Source organism: Acipenser ruthenus, chromosome 56 (assembly GCF_902713425.1).
Source record: "Acipenser ruthenus chromosome 56, fAciRut3.2 maternal haplotype, whole genome shotgun sequence".
Lineage (NCBI taxonomy): Eukaryota > Metazoa > Chordata > Actinopteri > Acipenseriformes > Acipenseridae > Acipenser > Acipenser ruthenus.
In genome coordinates, this window is record NC_081244.1 from 6382097 (window position 1) to 6396651 (window position 14555).

The 14555-nt window shown below is 44.2% G+C and overlaps 1 protein-coding gene across 1 annotated transcript; it reads right to left on the reverse strand.

The window, feature by feature from the left end:
* Positions 1–7594: 7594 nt before the first annotated feature.
* On the reverse strand, positions 7595–13483 carry timm17b (translocase of inner mitochondrial membrane 17 homolog B (yeast)). Its single transcript, XM_059017435.1, has 6 exons — positions 13439–13483; positions 11789–11888; positions 11601–11664; positions 11368–11496; positions 10766–10876; positions 7595–9730 (listed from the first exon to the last, which is right to left on the reverse strand). Exons 1-6 carry the CDS (start codon positions 13462–13464, stop codon positions 9660–9662), a joined length of 501 nt encoding a protein of 166 aa, XP_058873418.1. The 5' UTR covers positions 13465–13483; the 3' UTR covers positions 7595–9659.
* Between the last annotated feature and the right edge of the window lie 1072 nt (positions 13484–14555).

Consider the following 14555-nt stretch of genomic DNA (forward strand, 5'->3'; position numbering starts at 1 on the left):
ATATATATCTATATCTATATATTACACATAACTTTTGATTTATTCCTCACAAATCAGTAATTTTACAATTCAGGATAATTGGGATATATGCTAATTACATCATTCCAATAGCTATTTATAATTCGTATAACTACGTAAAATTCAATTTAGGGTTACTACTCATTAATTTATATATTAAAATAAGTTCAAATATTATATTGTTACCAAAACGGCGTTTGTGGATAATATATGTTCAATGTTTTATACAATTCTAATTATTAAAAATATATATATAATTTAAATATATGTACCTTTCCAGTTAAGTGTCACAAATTGAATTATGGGTAATATGAAAATATATGGGATATGGAGAAACCCATTGAATTATTCTGCCGTAAACACCGCAATTAACCACCAGGGGGAGATGTTCGGAAACTGCATGCAATCTTGTATTTGACCAAATGTAAACAATTATCATTTTGTCTACGAACATCCGATCCAGACGCATGATACGTCTTTGGAAAGCCACAAAACGGCTTTTTTATATAAAAAAAAAAATAACCCCTGCATATTGAGCTACAGGGCACAGCACGAGCAGTGAAACCAGGGTCCCCACAGACTTCTATCAGGCGCGTTCACGGTCATAACAAAGCCTACGTCAGCATGCGCGCTTCACAGAATGTCCGCCCCCATGCTTGCCTGGAGTTTCACATCGCAATAGGAGGATTCTCCTCAGGTCAAACAAAACCGTATTGTTATTTATACCTGTTTAAGGGGCTTATTTTTTGGCTGTACGGCTTCATCTCATCCTTTTTGTTTGTCATAATCGAAAGCGCGCCAGCCTCCGTTTTCTGTGTTTGTTTTAACCCTTTGCAGTCCATTTATTAAGTGCGCAACAGGCACGTCAGGTTTTCACACGCGCAGTTAATTTTATACGCGCTGTTTAAAAGTATTTTTTTTCAGTCAAACGGGTTTAAATGGCCCTGCATATCAACAAAGCACTCGCGCTTCTCCAGCCCCGCCCCACCCTTTCGTTTGCTATAGCGTTTACCTATGTAAGAAATAAATAATAATAATAATAATAATAATAATAATAATAATAATAATAATAATAATAATAATAGTCGTACATACCGATCGATCATCTCCGGATCACTCGTTTTATCACCAAACTCCTCAATAATGCGATCCAAGTCATTATTTTATTACTATAACATCTGAAAAAAGTTCTACAAATGTCCATGATAGTCTCTGTGCGCTGACGCACTCAGCCAGCTTGTTTACTATGAACGCCCCGTTATCTGATACCTGATACCATATATGACTATTCATGAGATACGCCTTTTTTTTTTTTTTTCTCGACTTGTCTCGGCTCCTGTCGCTCCCACTCGGCAATTGAATGGTTTTCTCGGCTTTTTCCGGAGAAAAAACGACTAAACACGCGTTTATTGCGTTGCTATAATGATGTCGGACCCAGTCCGACAAAGGACCGCAAATTAATGTTGCTGTGTTGTTTTTTGCTATGGATGATTGATCTGATTGCCCCCGCTAATGCTTTATTGTGCACACACGAGGTTGTTGCCTCTTCATGGTTTTAATATCACCGGGTGTGTGTTCATTTCTTTTTATTGTTGGGTGTTCGAGTTGTGAAGGAGTGGCGTCGCTGTTTATATTGTTGTTCTTGTTCCCTGCAGCATTGAAATGTTAGCCAATCTGTATCTATCATTTTGGGATCCATGGTGGTTGATTACATTAGTCACTTAAACTGTAATTTCTGATTAGAATTCACTGTGTTGTTTATGTATTTGTGTGGAGTTTATTGTTTTAATTAATATAGTTTTCTGTTTTTAACAAGATATAAACTGAAAACACACAATGTGTGGGGTTTGTCAGTGTGTGCCTCGTAATCACGTCACCCACGATTTAAGACTACAGGGGGTGCGTTCACGAGAGGCAGACTTTGCTAAGTCTGCGCAGATTCTGCAAAGATTCTGAAAATTCATTGGCTACTTGCTCCGATTCTGTGCGGATTCTGCGCAGAATGACGGAAGTCTGCGTGTCGTGAACGCACCCGAACTCTCTCCACACACAACACACAGCGTTCTTCTGCCTGCCGTCACTCCTGCACACGTGAGGGGAATACTGAACCTGGAAACAAATTCAAATCCATGCGTTTCCAGCAGATGTATCCGTCCTCGCCTCTTGCTTTGCTCGACTACCTCTAAGAGAAATGTGTTGGGCTTGTCTCTTCACCTCAGTGTTGCTATTGTGTTTAAATTGACACATTTTTTTCTGCACTTGTATTAAATGTCGCTTCATCTGTGAGACTGAGAAATAATTCTCAGACAATATTATGTCTGTAGACCAAGAGCAAGTTCATAATACTGTTCTGTGACAATGTGAAGCACTTCCAGTGTATTTATTTATTTATTTTATTTTTTTATTGCATTTATATAGCGATTTTTGTACAAGCGTTTCACAAAGCACTGTACAGTACAGAGCACAAAAAAAGAAAAAAACACAATACATTTCTATAGCATGCCACACATACAGACCATAATAATACAAAAGCAGCAGTTTTTATGAAAGTGTGTTTTTGCTCTTGACAATACTCGACCGTCCCTTCGCTAGATTGCTCTGATACTTTGTGTGTGTGTGTGTGTGTTCTTGTCTCTCGCCTGTCCTGTGAGGATGAAGATGTAGTTTCAGTGTTTAATGCTCATCCCCTCAGTGTGTGTCTGTGTGTTCTTGTCTCTTGACAGGTCTGTGAGGATGAGAAGGTCTCCACAGTCTGGAGTCTGATCTCTGACAGCCTCAACATACCTGTCAATCAACAGGGACTCCTCTACAAAGGCAAGGCGCTGGCAGGTAGGCTGAACAGCACAGCACAGCACAGCACAGCACAGCTCACCCCTCCTCTCACCCCTCGCCTCGCCCCTCCTCTCACTCCTCGCCTCACCCCGGGTCAGTGTGGCACAGCCTGCCTGCTCTTCTAAACAAACACTTCAGCCCTGCCGACGCAGTGAGAGTCTGGAGCAGCTACACAAGGTAACCTGAACACAATAAACACACACACTGCTATACACACACACACACAGTGAGAGTCTGCAGCAGCTACACAAGGTAACCTGAACACAATAAACACACACACTGCTATATACAAACACACACACACGCCCGCGCACACACACACACACACACACACACACACACACACACACACAGTGAGAGTCTGGAGCAGCTACACAAGGTAACCTGAACACAATAAACACACACACTGCTATATACAAACACACACACACGCCCGCGCACACACACACACACACACACACACACACACACACACACAGTGAGAGTCTGGAGCAGCTACACAAGGTAACCTGAACACAATAAACACACACACTGCTATATACACACACACACACACACACACACACACAGTGAGAGTCTGCAGCAGCTACACAAGGTAACCTGAACACAATAAACACACACACTACTATATTTACACACACACACACACACACACAGTGAGAGTCTGCAGCAGCTACACAAGGTAACCTGAACACAATAAACACACACACTACTATATTTACACACACACACACACACACACAGAGTGAGAGTCTGGAGCAGCTACACAAGGTAAATTGAACACAATAAACACAGACACTGCTATATACAAACACACACACACACACACACACACACACACACACACAGTGAGAGTCTGGAGCAGCTACACAAGGTAACCTGAACACAATAAACACACACACTGCTACACACACACACACACAGTGAGAGTCTGGAGCAGCTACACAAGGTAACCTGAACACAATAAACACACACACTACTATATATACACACACACACACACACACACACTGCTACAATGCACACCGGATTTAAAAGTATGTTCTGTATTACAGTGCCACATGTCGTCTCTTTTGGCAAGTGATATTTTCAAAATAATACTCCCGTTCCTTCCTCAGAGGAATAAGGAAAACCTTAGAACAAAAGCCTAGAGACAACAAAAAGATTATTCCACTTATAACTACCTACTCACATTTTAGTGTGGCAGCTAATTCACAGATAAAACAAAACCTAACCAACAAATTACAAGACACCAACCTTCTTACAGGACACAAGATCATCTCAGCCTACAGAAAAAACAAAAACTTGACCAACTATTTAGTGTCCAGTAAACTGCCTTCACTTAATCGCAAACCAACAAAAGCATCACGACACTTCAAGCAACTTTCCTCCCTCCGGAGCCAATCCACAGGCATCACATACAACATTCCACAAACCTTTACACAAAACAGCAGGAACTGCATCTACGCAATACAATGCGATACATGCAAAACCATTTACATTGGAGAAACAGGCAACACTATCCGAGTAAGACTAACACAACACATCTATAATATCAAACACAAAAAAGAATCACAAACACCTCTAGTAGCACACTTTCTACAACACAACTTGGAATCTCTGAAAATTACAGGGCTGGAGAGGAACCAGAACTGGACAATCGGAGAAAGGAAATGGAGAGAAAAAGACTGGATCAGCAAACTACAAACAACTTTCCCGCTAGGCCTGAACATTAGAAACTCCACGATAGACCTACGCTAGAAAAGGAGCTCCAAAACACAAAAAAACAAAGAAAGAAATCCAAAAAGAGCCAGATGGCCAGTGCATCTTTCTTTCCCTGAAAAACCAACCAAGTGTGGAGTTCTCAGGGAAACAAAGTTCCTACCTCACCCTAACCCTAACCCTAACCCTAACCCTAACCCTAAACCCTAACCCTAACCCTAACCCTAACCCTAACCCAGAGTCACACTTTTGATGGGCCACAGCTGGAGCTGCGTGCCTGCAACGGAGAGTGGGAGAGCTGGAGAGTGGGAGAGCTTGGGAGCGGGACTGCACTTGCATCCCAGCCGGATGCTGGGCTTTGGGATGCTCCATCCTTTTCACCAGCCATGGATGCGGCCAGGGCAGGGGGATGGATGCCTGGGACACAAGCCCAGTGCGGGGAGCTGCACGGCGGTTAGCCGGGGCCCCGCGTCCCGGGTGAACAGTGATTAATTAATTAATTAAATGCACGTCCCCCCCCCCCCCGGGTGCACGAGTGTTATGAGGCCGGGTTGCAGTTCCGCGAGCTCGGGCTGAACACTTGCTCGTCCCCCCCGGGGAGCTGCACGGCGGGACACCGATTAATTAATTAAATGCACGTCCTGTGTTCCCCCGGGAGCACGGGTGTTATGGGTCCGGGGCGGCGGGAGCTGTCCCCGGGGCCGTGGAACCCAAGCTGGGGCAGTGGGAGCAGAGGCCAGGGTGGTGGGAGCCAGCCCGGGGAGGCTGGAGCTGTCCCCGGGGCCGTGGAACCCTGCCCGGGGAAGTGGGAGCAGAGGCCGGGCTGCAGTTCCGCGAGCTCGGGCTGAACACCTGCTCTTCCCCCCCCCCCCGGGAGCACGGGTGTTATGAGGCCGGGCTGGAGTTCCGCGAGCTCGGCTGAACACCTGCACAAGCGCCGCTGCGGAGACCCGTTAGAAGCAGCCCCGGAGGCCAGCGAAAATAGCCGAGAGTTAAGCCCCGTCCCTAGCGTGGCTTCGGCCGCCTTCCGCCGCGTCACGTCAGACGGGATTTTGGTCATGTGATTTGCGACATGACCAGAGTCCCGTCCGTCTTGAAGCGGCGAGAGGCTGCCGAAGCCACGCTAGGGACGGGGCTTAACTCTCGGCTATTTTCAAACTCGGCGGGAAGGCAGCAGGAGGATCCGTTCACGGCTAACTCCCCGCGGTCCCCGCTGACCGATCGGAGCCGGTTTAGCGCTCCAGGCAGTCGGTTACTTTAGACGACCTCTAACATTCCCCGGGGAGCTGCCCGAGTGTAAGGCCGGGACCCGTCTGCTGGGGGAAAAAAATACCTGCACGTCCCCCCCGGGTGCACGGGTGTTATGAGGCCGGGCTGCAGTTCCGCGAGCTCGGGCTGAACACTTGCTCGTCCCCCCCCCCCCCGCCCCCGGGGAGCTGCACGGCGGAACTCTAACCCTAACCCTGTTGGTTGTGTCTCCACAGACAGAGGATGGCAGTGTGCCCTGAAGAGGGGGCTTTGGCCCCTGGCCGCGGGGGGAGTGGAAGATGGCGGTATTGGTACCAGGGAGGTGGGAGAAAGCTGTTCCTCTTATCCTGCCATCTCAGATATGATGGGCAAGAAGCGTAGAGACAAAGGGCATGCGGGCAAAAAGAAGGGCAACATTCCCCTACTCTGCCTCTGCCCTGGTATCAACACCCCTGTCTTCCTGACCCTAACCCTGGTCCAGTGGTTAAAGAAACGGGCTTGTAACCAGGAGGTCCCCAGTTCAAATCCCACCTCAGCTACTGACTCATGTGACCATGAGCAAGTCACTTAGCCTCCTTGTGCTCCGTCTTTCGGGTGAGACATTGTTGTAAGTGATTCTGCAGCTGATGCGTAGTTCACACACCCTAGTCTCTGCTAAATAAACAAAGAATAATAATAATAATTTAAAATGCCTGGCCAAGCAACTTCTTATTCATTGTATCTATTAATTAGGGATTCCCCTTTAAGAGGGGTGAACTCCCATGAGCCTTAGTTTTTTTTAAATAGGTAGAGGGGGAAGGGAGGTAGGTCTGTGTTCTGTACTCTTCCATTTTGTGTATGGCAGTCCGGATTGTGTGCAGGTACTGAATGGGTTTCAGTTTGCTTTCAGGATTTTATTTACAAGAAAATTATTTTAAATAATAACTATACTACTTTGGAGCATTTCTTGGACAGCTTGTTGCTGTTTTACTGGCACATGAACTACGCAATAAGCATTTTGTTTTGCATTTGGACTTGTTTCTTTTTTGCTCGGTTGGATTACTTGAATTATTTTTGGACTTGATTTGTTCAGGGCATTGCTTTGCATGAGTGATATGTGTGTCATAGCTTTTTATATATAACTTGTGCACTTAAAAGTTTTCTTACCATATTAGCAATTAGCTGTTCCAGATCTCTATTTCATTGCTTGACTTTAAAATTGTTTGTTACCTTTCCCTGTACTATTTGTGTGCTTTCCTTAAACTCTTTGCGATTCACTTCTATATAGTTTATTGGTGTGTGTGGTATTACATTTATTAATTATGGACCCTCGTTTTTTTGTTTTGTTTAATTCGCTGTCGGCTGAAGCTCTTTGTTTCAAATCGTTACAAATGGAGTCGTAATGAGATTCATTTAATTTCTTCACACCTTGATAAACAAACATAATGACGTTTTTGTAATTAATGTGCTATTTTTTTATTGTTGATCTGTACAAATCTAATTTTATTTATGAACAGTAATTTCTGATTTACTTACAAGTACTAAACATGTGTTTCATTTGATAATATACAAATAACATTATAATACATTATTGTACCATGTCATGCTGTATCCTCATTACATCTGAACTTGTACAGGTTTGTGAATATATGGAACACTGAAATATATATATATATATATATATATATATATATATATATATATATATATATATATATATAACATTTATATTTACAGTTTTTAAATAACTATGGGATAATGTTTAGTAATATTTCCAATACAAACATTCATACAATCTAATGTCTTGTTACAAAAGTCAATTCGATGAAAGGCAAATAAACAGAAAAGTAAAATTCATCCAACTTTGTTTTCATTTCAAGCCACTTAGTTTCATCAAAGTAGTTTTTTTTTTTTCCAAATGGTAATCGGACAAAGAAATCGCACCACTCCGGGCCATTTGGCCCATCACCTCATTCCAGCAGTCATGGTTTATTTTCAACCCATGTTTGCCACTTTATTTTCCTTCAGATACTTACAGTCTACATAGGATTGTACATCAGGACAGTTCATCTCTAACAAACCAAACTGAGGACTAACATCAGTGTCCAACACCTTTCTGTCAGGACAGGTCCCAAGGTGTGATGCACTGGGATCAACCACAAACCCAGATCATTATTGCCAGTAACAGCAGCATAGTTTTGACTGCCTCAAACTCATGCTCAATACCATATTGCTTTTGTACAGGCTTAGCTCTTCTTAGCCTACTAGCTAGCCCGTCAGTCTGCTACACACTTGCTTGAACACACTAAAAGTGATTCTACCAGATCTAACACGATGCCATGTCTTACTACTACTCTCTAATCTGGTTTCTATTTCCAGATCTGTTGCCATTTGTATATCAATTTGCATACCAGTATAATAGTCACACTGAGGCATAGTAAAGCACAGAGAGGTCTGGTAAAGCATAGGGAAGCATTGTAAAGCACAGAGAGGTCTGGTAAAGCATAGGGAAACATTGTAAAGCACAGAGAGCTCTGGTAAAGCATAGGGAAGCATTGTAAAGCACAGAGAGCTCTGGTAAAGCATAGGGAAGCATTGTAAAGCACAGAGAGGCAAAGCATAGGGAAGCATTGTAAAGCACAGAGAGGTAAAGCATAGGGAAGCATTGTAAAGCACAGAGAGGTCTGGTAAAGCACAGGGAAGCATTGTAAAGCACAGAGAGGTCTGGTAAAGCATAGGGAAGCATTGTAAAGCACAGAGAGGTCTGGTAAAGCATAGGGAAGCATTGTAAAGCACAGAGAGGCAAAGCATAGGGAAGCATTGTAAAGCACAGAGAGGTAAAGCATAGGGAAGCATTGTAAAGCACAGAGAGGTCTGGTAAAGCACAGGGAAGCATTGTAAAGCACAGAGAGGTCTGGTAAAGCATAGGGAAGCATTGTAAAGCACAGAGAGGTCTGGTAAAGCATAGGGAAGATTGTAAAGCATATTCCAATCTGGGGGGATAGGTGGCGCTAGTGGGTTAACGTTAACCAGCCTGTAGCCATCTGTTCAATGAATCGTACCCAGTTATAAAACAATATGATACTTTATTATATATATTTTGCAGCACTTTTAAATAACATGTTTTATTGCAAGTTCTGTTGCTAAACAAATACAGTACACACAGCTAGAATGTTTGCACATCACCCCCACCCACCCCCACCCCCACCCCCACCTGGATCTTGAGCTGGATCTTTGCTGTAGTCGACTCCTTGCTAAGCAGCGTTTAGGAGGCACAGCTCAGTATTTCACAATGCAGGGCTGTTGTCTACATTCACTCCACACATTACATACTTAAGACTTTTCCCAAGTATTGTTCTTTGAATTCTCTAGTTTTATTATTATTATTTTTTTTAAACTGCTACCTGTCGTTTTCTATTAAAGTTCTGTTTTAAAATTCCCGTGCTAATCGAAGCCAGAGAATTGTTCATGGGAAGCTAGCTTCCTCTCTGGTGAGTCTATGAAGGGATTCTGAGTGCCTGGTATTCAGATCCTCAATTATTATTATTATTATTTATTTCTTAGCAGACGCCCTTATCCAGGGCGACTTACAATTTGTTACAACATATCACATTATACATTATTTCACATTATACAGATATCACATTATTTTTACATACAATTAATCATTTATACAGTTGGGTTTTTATTGGAGCAATCTAGGTAAAGTACCTTGCTCAAGGGTACAGCAGCAGTGTCCCCCACTAGGGATTGAACCCACGACCCTCCGGTCAAGAGTCCAGAGCCCTAACCGCTACTCCACACTGCTGCCCGGCTACTCCAATGTATCTGTGTGCTTGCTTGGGTCCAATGGTCCGGTTCTATTGGTACTGGTACCCTTGCTGCTGGTCCTTGGGGGGGAGCTGGTTTGGGTCGTCTCCAAACGGGTTCGCTGTGTGAAAGAGAGCAAGGAGAAGAATACAATTACTTAAAAAAATTAAGTGGTTTTTTTTTTTGTACTTAATTGAAAATAAACTTTTGAGAAACTATGTAAAGCAGACTAAAGTTTCTGCTGTGTCTTTATAACTTGACAGAGGAGGGGGTGAAGGAGGACAGTCAGAGAAAGAGGAGAGAGGTGGGGCCAGAGATCAATCACCAGACCACAGTCTAATAAGAGTCATCTCCGACTGAGAGAACACGCCTCGGGAAGCAAGCGGCGTTCTCCAAGACACCGATATGAATCAATAAATAAATCAATACATATGGATCACTTCTCATGACACACGTGCATCAACATATGAAATGAACTGAAGAAGTCAGAGAAAAGCAACAGGCAAGCGTATGTTAATAAAACTATAAAGTAACAGACAAACTAACGTTAATAAAGTAACTGTCAAACTAAATGAACACAGCAGCCCTACACAAACTGCAGCAAGAGAAACAGCGGCACGTTTTGCCATTTTGTTCTCATGCCAGTTTGTAGGGATGAGGGGCAGTCGTGGAAATCCGAATACAAAACAAGGCAATGATATGACGGCGCTTCAGGAAATATCAAATAAACCAGTCGGTGTCCCTCAAGACACTCTCGCGGTGACAAGTCGCTTTTGAAAAGACTGAATAAACTATTTTAATTTAAGTTTGATGATGATGAGTTATCAGTTTACAGAACAGTACAGCATCCGTTGTGAACGAATCGCTGCCTGTGCCAAAAAAGTGTTCTTTTAAGCGAAGTTCCTGTTCCTTTAGCCAGAACATTTACAGTGGGGGGGGTGAAATGTGTTTCACCACAAGAATGTTCCCTGAGGCGAAGTGTTCTCTTAGGAGGCGTTCCTATAGCAGAGACTACTGGAGTCAGAGAGAGGGGAGGGATAGGAAGGAAAACGAGAGGCTGGTTACAGACAGACAGACAGACAGACAGACAGACAGACAGACACACAGACAGACAGACACACAGACACACAGACAGACAGGTGGTGGAGGTGCTCACGGTTGTGAAACTGCTGCGCGGTGTATCTGGTCAGCAGGATGCCCACCCCCTCAATCAGAGCCAGGAGAACCCCCCCCATCATCGCAGAACCCACCATGGCGAGGGGGCCGCCTGGGAACACAGGGGTAGAGTGAGAAGAGTCCGTCTGGAAATCCAGGGTCTTCATTACAAACACACAGAGACACACAGCAAGGAGAGACAGCCACTCTGCACTACAGGGTCTTCATTACAAACACACAGAGACACACAGCAAGGAGAGACAGCCACTCTGCACTACAGGGTCTTCATTACAAACACACAGAGACACACAGTAAGGAGAGCCAGCCACTCTGCACTACAGGGTCTTCATTACAAACACACAGAGACACACAGTAAGGAGAGACAGCCACTCTGCACTTACAGGGTCTTCATTACAAACACACAGAGACACACAGCAAGGAGAGCCAGCCACTCTGCACTACAGGGTCTTCATTACAAACACACAGAGACACACAGCAAGGAGAGCCAGCCACTCTGCACTACAGGGTCTTCATTAGAAAGCATGGCCTGATACTGTGTGCGTGTGCATCTCTGTATGTCTGCACTGCATCATTGTGACTCACTGCGCGCTGCCAGTATCGCTCCAGTGAGAGCCCCACTAGAGATTGAGTTCCAGGGATCCTCTTTTCCTCTGAGCTTCACCAGACCACAGTCTATAGTGGAGAACAGCCCACCCCACACTGCAAAACTACCTGAGAGAGGAAAAAAAATGGCGCTGTTAATTCTGCAGTATTGTGCTGCCTCAGAAAAGGAAGGCATGATGGGAGTTGTAGTTCTGGCGAGTCCTAACACTCACCCCCGATTTGTGGAGCACGGATCCTCACTGCGTTCACACTGCCTCTGAGTCTGTGACGGACTCCCTGCAGCAATCCGAGACAGACAGCGAGAGAGAGAGAAATCGATCAAAGACTTCTTAATCTCAAAAACAAAAGCCACGGCAATGAATAAATCTCCTGGGTTAAACAAATCAATAAATAGACTTACGACGGGTGCGTTTCTGAAGCCCTTGATGGACTGGAAGACGCCCCCCCCGATCACTCCCATTGTGAAAGCGCCGCCACAGTCATCTACAATCCTCCAGGGGCTGCGAGGGGGAGAGAGGGGGGACGGGGGACGGGGGACAGGGGAGAGAGGGGGGAGAGGGGGGTACGGGGGACGGGGGACAGGGGAGAGAGGGGGGACGGGGGACGGGGGACAGGGGAGAGGGGGGACGGGGGACAGGGGAGAGAGGGGGGACGGGGGACAGGGGAGAGAGGGGGGGACGGGGGACAGGGGACAGGGGAGAGAGGGGGGACGGGGGACAGGGGAGAGAGGGGGGGACGGGGGGAGGAGGAGGAGGAGGGGGACAGAGGAGGGGAAGGAGGATGGAAAGTGGGAGAGGGAGCGAGGTAGAGGGAGTAGGGGAGTCAGAGAGAGAGGGAGAGGGGGTAAAGGAGGGTTAAAATCTACATTTAATACATCAGATGGTTTGCTGGTTGTTGTTTAAACTCTCCTCTTGAGACCTTGTGTAATTAAGAAAGGCACATTGTTGTCCACTGGCTATTACTGTTCCCTATCAATAATTATTAATAGTTATTAATAATTTAAAGGGCAATGAAATCCGATGAGTTGCAAGAAGCTGTATCATGAACCAGGCATCATACCACGCTATTCTTTACAGTGCTTACCTGTGCTTTATTACACTGTGCTATGCTTTTAATACTATGGGACACTTTTATAAGGGTAACGCTATACGCCTAACTATACAGCAGTGACATGTGAACATGTACTGAATTGCACTGACAACAAAAATAAAATACGGTGATGTGATTTAATGCAGCAGATTAACATTTATATATATATATATATATAATGTTTTGTTTTTTGGTTTTTTTTTTAATAGGTGGTTCATAAAAAATAGTTTAAATTGATTTGAATAATTGTGTACTGTATATCAAACGGGCAGCAGTGTGGAGTAGAGGTCAGGACTCTGGACTCTTGACCGGAGGGTCGTGGGTTCAATCCCAGGTGGGGGGACACTGCTGCTGTACCCTTGAGCAAGGAACTTTACCTAGATTGCTCCAGTAAAAACCCAACTGTATAAATGGGGAATTGTATGTAAAAATAATGTGATATCTTGTAGCAATTGTAAGTCGCCCTGGATAAGGGCTTCTGCTAAGAAATAATAATAATAATAATAATAATAATAATAATAATAATAATAATATAGCCGCTCTTGTGTGTGTACGTAGGTTAGGCTACCTGTGTTGCTTGGTAAGTAATTCCCTTTGATAAGGGAAAGATAAGTTGTATACTTGTGTGTTATAACCACGCTACCTGCTGTAACGGTAATAATTAGTGCGTTTAAGTGTGGGGGTAACCATCAGTAAAACACGAAATAAAAATATTAGTGTTAATTACACCTAATTAAGCGCCATTGTCCGCATCTGTTAACTGCCATCGTGTTATTTAAATTACTTCCTCTTCAGCTATATTGTTATGGCAACGGACTCACATTTAAATACTCAGAGCTTGTGTCTGGGTTTTTTTTAAATAAAAAAAAATGACTTGGTTCTTAATGCCAGCCAGTTTATGAATAAATGAAGTAAGTTCGTGTCGAAATGACACGACGCTCTCCCATCCTGTTTACATTACCATGGTTCTCTCGCGTATTCCTCCATCTTTAAGCGGGGCGTGCGACGTCTGACGTAATGTGCTCAGAAGAAACAAGCCCTGTCATGTGACCTGGGTGAAGCTGGTACGTGTTTGAACTGCTAATATCTGTAAAGCAAAATGTAATGCGTTCGGTTTTTTTATGGGGGTAGCCAAAGTATAAATACATTAAAAAAAAAAAAAAAAAAAAAAAAGACACACGGGAAGCAGTCCAAACAAACTTCACGTTTCACCCCGATCACCTGATTGGGGATTTTAACTTTTTCTTCAGCACAACGCTGACGTAATAACTAGTCGACGTTCGGCTGTAGCGTTGTTGAAAGCAATGTTTAAGTACGTGCGATAAACAAAGTTTATTACAAAGAAACATGGAATGAATACTGGTAATTAAATCCACGTGAATTAACAGCACTTTTATTAATAATAATAATAATAATAATAATAATGTCTAGTTCCGTGTCAACTACTACACAGTGCCTCTTCCCCCGCCTGTCGAAGCGAGGGATTCTTAAACTTCGAGTAAAATGGTTGTACTTTATTATAGAGAGACGCGCAGGACTGCGTGCGAGTTGTACATGGTAAAGGTGTGTCTTATTAAACTCGAATTAAAAGCAGGACTGGATTGAACCGCTATGCACTGTAACCGTGTGCCTGAGTGTGCTGTAAAGATGTTGATGAGGCGGTAATTGCTGAAGACTGATGACAACAACATGGATTAGGAAGCCACTCGGTGGGAGAACCAGTCCCCTGACTTGTACAAGGTGTTCGAGTCTGACTGGTAAGGAGAGAACGTCCTCCATTCACTCACACCGTGAGACTGACATTCACGACAGAGACACACTGAGACACACACTCACATAGTGACAGACACGCTGAGCACTGAGACACACTTGCACAGACAGACACGCTGAGCACTGAGACACACTCCCACAGAGACAGACACATTCGCACAGAGACACACACACTGAGCACTGAGACACACTCCCACAGAGACAGACACGCTGAGCACTGAGACACACTCCCACAGAGACAGACACATTCGCACAGAGACACACACACTGAGCACTCAGACACATTCGCACAGAGACACACACACTGA

Excerpts from the sequence above, each read along its gene's own strand:
- timm17b (XM_059017435.1), bottom strand. The coding sequence starts at position 13,464 with ATGGAGGAATACGCGAGAGAACCATG. Across the intron at positions 11,665-11,788 it reads GCTTCAGAAACGCACCCGTC|GGAGTCCGTCACAGACTCAG; the intron begins GTAAGTCTATTT and ends GGATTGCTGCAG. Across the intron at positions 9,731-10,765 it reads CGCGCAGCAGTTTCACAACC|CGAACCCGTTTGGAGACGAC; the intron begins GTGAGCACCTCC and ends TCTTTCACACAG.